A 6000-nucleotide genomic window follows, 5' to 3' on the forward strand; every position below is an offset into this window, starting at 1 on the left:
TGACAGCCGTATCTTTTACCACAGTGGAGTATTAAAGTGTAAAACTCAAAAACACGTGCAGCAAACAACAACACAGCAGGTATTAAAAAAACAGAAAAGAAAAAACTGCCATTACCTGCTATTATTTTCCTTGTCTGTAGATGGCACACAGCATGTTTCCATGTGCAGCTCTAACCTGCTACTGCTTTTACTGTCCTTGCCAAAAAGTGGTGCAGGTTGGAGTTAAACTGCAGGTGTAAAACAGGTGGTGCTCTGTTACTGGATGATACTGGTTTGGTGTGCATCACTGACACTGTGTATCCTGGATTTTCTTGCAGGGTCTCGGTTCTTTGGACGATGATGACCCTAACATTCTACTGGCCATTCAGCTGTCACTCCAGGACTCTGGGATGGCAGAGATTGGATCCAACCATGACGTCCTTGCCAACGAAGCCTCACTTGGCGCCATCGGGACCTCCCTACCTTCTAGGCTTGAACAGAGTGCTCCAGGTGTAGAGGTCCTTCCCAGAGCTTCTCTGAGCAGCTCAGAACTGCTGGAGCTGGGAGATAACATGGCTAGACTTGGCAACATCAACATCAGCAGCCAGTACTCTGCTGCTACTAGTGTTTCCACCTCTGTACAGCACTGTGACAGTCACCGCCGGGCCTACGGGGCCTCTGTGCCGATACCAGTGGCTCCGGGTGGCAGCAAGTCATCCACGGGCCTCTTCTCCTCTTCCAGTGACACAATAGACTCGACCACATGCGGCAGCCACGACCCATCCTCATCCTCTGCATTAGTAGCAAATGCTAACCTGCTGGGCAACATCATGGCATGGTTCCACGACATGAATCCTCAAGGTATCACCCTGGTCCCCTCAACCTCCTCCGACACTGATTCAAACCTCGGCGCACTCCATGCAGGCGGAGGAGGGTGCCTGCAGGATGAAGAGAAAGGCGGGGCTGTCTTGCCTGAAAACAGGAAACCTCAGGAAATGATGGCAGACGTGGGTTTCTGCTCTCAGAGACTGGGTGACATGGAGGACAAGGAGTCTGCCGTCGCTCAGAGGCCGACCCAGTTAGATCTAGCGGGGATGGACACCACACCACTACCTTACACGGCCACCCTTGATACAAGTGGAGACCATGCCGAACGGGGAGGCTCAAAGGTCTGCCACGTCGACACTCCGCAGTGTGACTCTGTGTCCGACCAGCTGCCCAGCACCAGCTCGTCTGAGTGGGAGGACCAAGTGCACTTGGTATGAGCTGACTAGCTGAGATGGGAAGGAGCTTTTTCGGAAAGGCCAAAAACCACTATAGATTGCATTGAAATAGAGTTGAGGAATACGCGTAGTAGCTATTAAGATGGAACGTAAACAGAATGAAGAATGTGTCAGTTTGTATTCGGCTGGAAAGTGGGGGAAGAGGTATTTAGACTCTTAGTTAGTCTAGCATTGTAGTCAGATCGTTTTCCTGCGTTTACTGTATTGTCAGCCCTCCGACAGCCAGCCCTCCTGAAAAGAAAGCACTAACTGAAGGAGAGATTACATTTGATAACAGTTTTTTTCCAAGGATGTATTTCCTAAAAATGATTCTGTGCTGATAGGAATACAAATAACTTGCTTTTTACTGAAATCAATTTTAGAGGAGATAAGAGATGTAGAGACTTTAGTGTTAGTGCAGGTATTAACTTTTTTTTCCACTGGAGTAAAAGCCTACTGTATGTGTCTGAATCAGGTCTGAGGGAGGTTTTTTCCAGCTGTACATATGAGCAGATCAATATTTTGTTCCACTCTGTAGGGTACAGGCTGGGAGATGGTTCCCGCTCCTGTCCAAACCTGCCTACTTTATAGGTGCCAAACACTGACTAGCAAAAGCATAGTTTGCAGTCACTAAGTGGATTCTTAAAAGCAAATTGTGCCTGCTTATTACAATCTCGACAACTCAGCTAAACTTTAAATGTGAACGTCTCGAGCCATATTTGTATTTGAGACTGCGGCTGTGTGTGATATTTTCCAGATCTCACTACTGTCTAAAAGTTGTAGTGTGCTGTGTACAGTGAATCTGTACTTTAAGACCATCATAGTTGTGTATTTTATTATGTGAAACACTCACACGCAAGAGTTTAGATTCATTATCTAAATGGATCGTTGGTGGCCTGCTTGAAAACATTTCAAAATTGACTTGACAATAATTATTCATCTTGGAGCTTCAATCCTAACACGCTTTTAAAGAGAACTGTCTTCTAATCTCTAGAAACAACAAATGCTGAGGGCCCAGAGGGGCTGCTCAGTGTCACTCAGTTCACTATAGTCTGAATTCCATTGTAGCTCGCCGATATTAATGTTTGAGCGCTGCAGCTAAATGTGGAGCGTGACAGACTAAGTAGACAGTGAGTTGTCTTGTTTAGATACCGCAGGAAAGGCCAGTGAGAGAGATAATCAGGCAATCTCATTCAGACTTTGGCGAATTAATTAATCATGCCCAAGTCACTGTAATTAATCTCTGGGTCCTATTTAAGTGTAATATAAGCAAAGCCTTCTTCGAGCTCTACAGATGTCTCGGGCAGCAGGGTAATGCATGGAGAGTTCATGAATGTGTATTGCATCTCAAACACATGGGGAGTCCATGTCTTTGAAACAGTTCTCTACGCAGTTAGAGACACAGTGCCTTTATGTCAATCACCGTTATTTCATATTTTTTTTCACACATTTTTCTGAGTGCTAATTACACAGTATTTACAGTGTAAATGAAACAAACACCTGTTACCTTAAAGTTATATCTCTCACATAAAGTTCATAGTGTGCAAACATGAGATCTTGATTTTTTTTTTCTCATCAAAATATTTGTAGCATGAGGCTTTTTTGTTGGTTCTAGTAGTATTATGTTAATGGAGAATACTGATTTTATATGATTTGGTATAATGGGTAATGGTTAATGTCATACTTTCAAATCTTGTTCCCAAATATTTTGAAAAAGGTTTTATTTCTCTCTTTTTTTGTTTGTTTTTTTGTGCAGAAGGGCTTCTTGCCCTAAATTTTGAAGTTGTTTTTTCTGTGATTTAGAAACTAAAATCACTGTATTGAAAATGAGTTGACCTACTGTATGTATATCATGTATCTTACCTGAAGACACTAAAATGGAGGAAAGTTGCAATATAAAGTAGGTATTTATTTGAAATCAATTGAATCCATTAAAGGAAAAAATGGATTGTGAATAACCCATATGACACATTGATCAATTTTACCTTGTAGACTTGATTATGTTTTTAAACATAGACTAATGTCTGACTGAAGTAAATGACTTTTTTCCCCTAGCAGATGTGTAAAGCCACATTAAATCTAAAGATAGTGTCTTGAAGTTGTGAAACTGTGAGTGCCATATGGTTAGTGGAGCTAACTCTGTTGGACTTGGTTAATGGAAGTGGAGATAACATACAGTATGTTGCCCCTTTTTGTGTAACAGTATGCTGTGCATGAAATGGGTACAAGTCTAAATGGAATTTGTACTTCCTTTGTATTTCACCTCTAATGTTCAGGTGATTTATTTTACAATGGCATATAACATTTTGTAACTCACTGAGATTTTCTATTGTAAAGCAACTAATCCTTGAAATGCTATTTGCACTTTCATAGTCTATACTTGATACATTCCCTCTTTATATGAAAAAATGTTTGATGTGTGATGCCAATAAAATATGTGTTGAGTTTTAATTTGTGTGGTTTTTTTTAAATTGGGATGTGATGATGACTACATTCTAAACAAACATGTTTTGCAAACAAAAAAAACAAGAAAGTCACAGCACCCACCTGGTTTTATGGGAGTGGAAAGCTGACAGATTCTGTCCTTTAATGGAGTTAGTTTGGTTTCCAAAAACATCTTTACTACAGGACACATTCCATAAGTTGTTAAAACATTTGCGGCACAGATTACAGGATGGCTGAACTACTCTGACTCAACATACTGTAAATTACTACCTGAACTGTTCAGGGATTTTATGTTTGCCTTAAAGGGGAACTACCCCATTTTCAAAATTGATAGGTTATTCCTATGGTCTGAGACAGTCCGAAAATATTAGTAAACATGAAAAATGCTAGATTTCCCCAAGGTTTAGGGCTAAAACTCAAACTTGTGATGTCACAGGGTATAGATTGAATCACAATCATGGCACTGAGCTGCGTCAATTGGTAGTTTTTAGCCCCCTAAATAAAGGCCCACCTTAAAAAAAATAATCAGTATCACTTTGAGTGTATGTTATATTTAGAGGATTTTCACTGCTCCACCTTTCTGTCAGGTGGCCCTTTCTGATGGGGAACTGAAGCTGTCATTTTACTTTGCAGAACACTGCAGAGTTGCAGAGTTTCTGGTCTACCGCTGCCTCCATCAGATAGTGTGTAGGGTAAAGCAATGAGAGTATTCTATACATGGCGTGCACTTAAACTGATACTGATTTCTTATGTGGCTAAAATACGTTTTGCTGCAGCCCCAGCTCACAGCAGAACATTGCATGGCTTCTGTGCCAGTAGATTTGGTTCATCAAAGATGCTAGGAAAGCAACATAGTACATAAAATAAGCAGAGCAGAAACGCTGGATAGATTTGACTACCATGTTTAACTACACTCACCACCCACTTTATTAGGTACACCTATTCAACTGCTTGTTAATGCAAATAGCTAATCAGCCAATCACAGGGTAGCAACTCAACTCAACTCAACATTAAGGCATGTAGACATGGTCAAGACAACCTGCTTAAGTTCAAACCAAACATCACAATGGTGAAGAAAGATGATTTACTTGAGTATTGTTGCTGACTGTGTCCATCCCTTTATGACCACAGTGTACCCATCTTCTGATGGCTACTTCCAGCAGGATAACACACCCTGACACAAAGCTCAAATCATCTCAATCTGGCATGACAAGGAGTTCACTGTACTCCAGTGGCCTCCACAGTCAATCCAATAGAGCACCTTTGGGATGTAGTGTAACAGAGGATTTGCATCATGGATGTGCAGCCAACAAATCTGCAGCAACTGTGTGATGCTGTCATGTCAATATGGACCAAATCTCTGAGGAACGTTTCCAGCACCTTGTTGAATCTATGCCACCAAGAATTAAGGCAGTTCTGAAGGCAAAGGGGGTCCTACCTGGTACTAGCAAGGTGTACCTGATAAAGTGGCCGATGAGTGTATATCTAAATAAAGTTTGCCCATTTCACATATCTCTGCAAGTGAAACCAGGTGACAGCTGTCTACTGGGCAACGATTGTTGTAGTTTGCACAATATCATGATGGTTCAGTCTATATGGGTACAGTTTCTGTTTCAGAACTGAGAACAATATGATAGAAAATAAAGCTCATTTGTACAGAAAAAAACAGAGGAAAACAGACGCTCTGTGGCTCCACAAAATCAGTCACTCATTCATTGTCTATGGAGCAGCTCCAGATTTCATACTTGATGACATCACAAGTTTAGGACTTACCTCTCTGGTTTCTGGTTTTGAGAGAGAGTAGCTCATGTTTACAAGTATTGATCAAACTTTCCTTGGCCATGGAAATAACATGTTGGTAATTTTAACATAGGTGGTGTTTCCTTTTAAAGTTTTAATCTCCTGATACAGAACGTAAAGCTCAAGTGTAATTGTATAAAGAAATATTAAGCACATGAGTTTGACGTTCTAGGTTGCATGCTAGTGTCGCATAAGAATCTCAAATGTAGAAATGATGAAAAAATAACCCCAAACATTTTGCACAGCATATTGCAGTGCATAATAACATGGCGTGTGACAATAAAACAAATCTGTATCCCTGCATATTTAAAATGACAGCAGATGCCTGGAGGACTAACAGAGGGTTGTGAATCTTCATTCAATGTGAACCTAGACAGCATGATGCTCCTGATGATTTGATATTGTGTGTGGGAAGAGCTTCAGTGTTCCTTTAAGGAGGCCTGTCACAGTGGTTCAGTGTCAGCGACCGATGAGCCTCAGCAGGAAGAGGAACAGGAGGACAATGTCCAAATAG

At 41.2% G+C, this 6000-nt stretch overlaps 1 protein-coding gene across 2 annotated transcripts in view; it reads left to right on the forward strand.

Annotated features, from left to right (window-relative positions):
• The window catches only part of LOC125892933 (ankyrin repeat and IBR domain-containing protein 1-like), a 38722-nt gene extending 35030 nt beyond the window's left edge, over positions 1-3692 (forward strand). For both annotated transcript variants that reach the window (XM_049583288.1, XM_049583289.1), the window contains exon 20: positions 318-3692. In XM_049583288.1, coding sequence (XP_049439245.1) covers positions 318-1244 — 927 coding nt within the window. In that variant the 3' untranslated portion in view covers positions 1245-3692. The remainder of the gene's footprint in view (positions 1-317) is intronic.
• The last annotated feature ends 2308 nt before the right edge of the window (positions 3693-6000 follow it).

This window comes from Epinephelus fuscoguttatus, linkage group LG8, assembly GCF_011397635.1.
Source record: "Epinephelus fuscoguttatus linkage group LG8, E.fuscoguttatus.final_Chr_v1".
In the NCBI taxonomy this organism is placed as follows: domain Eukaryota; kingdom Metazoa; phylum Chordata; class Actinopteri; order Perciformes; family Serranidae; genus Epinephelus; species Epinephelus fuscoguttatus.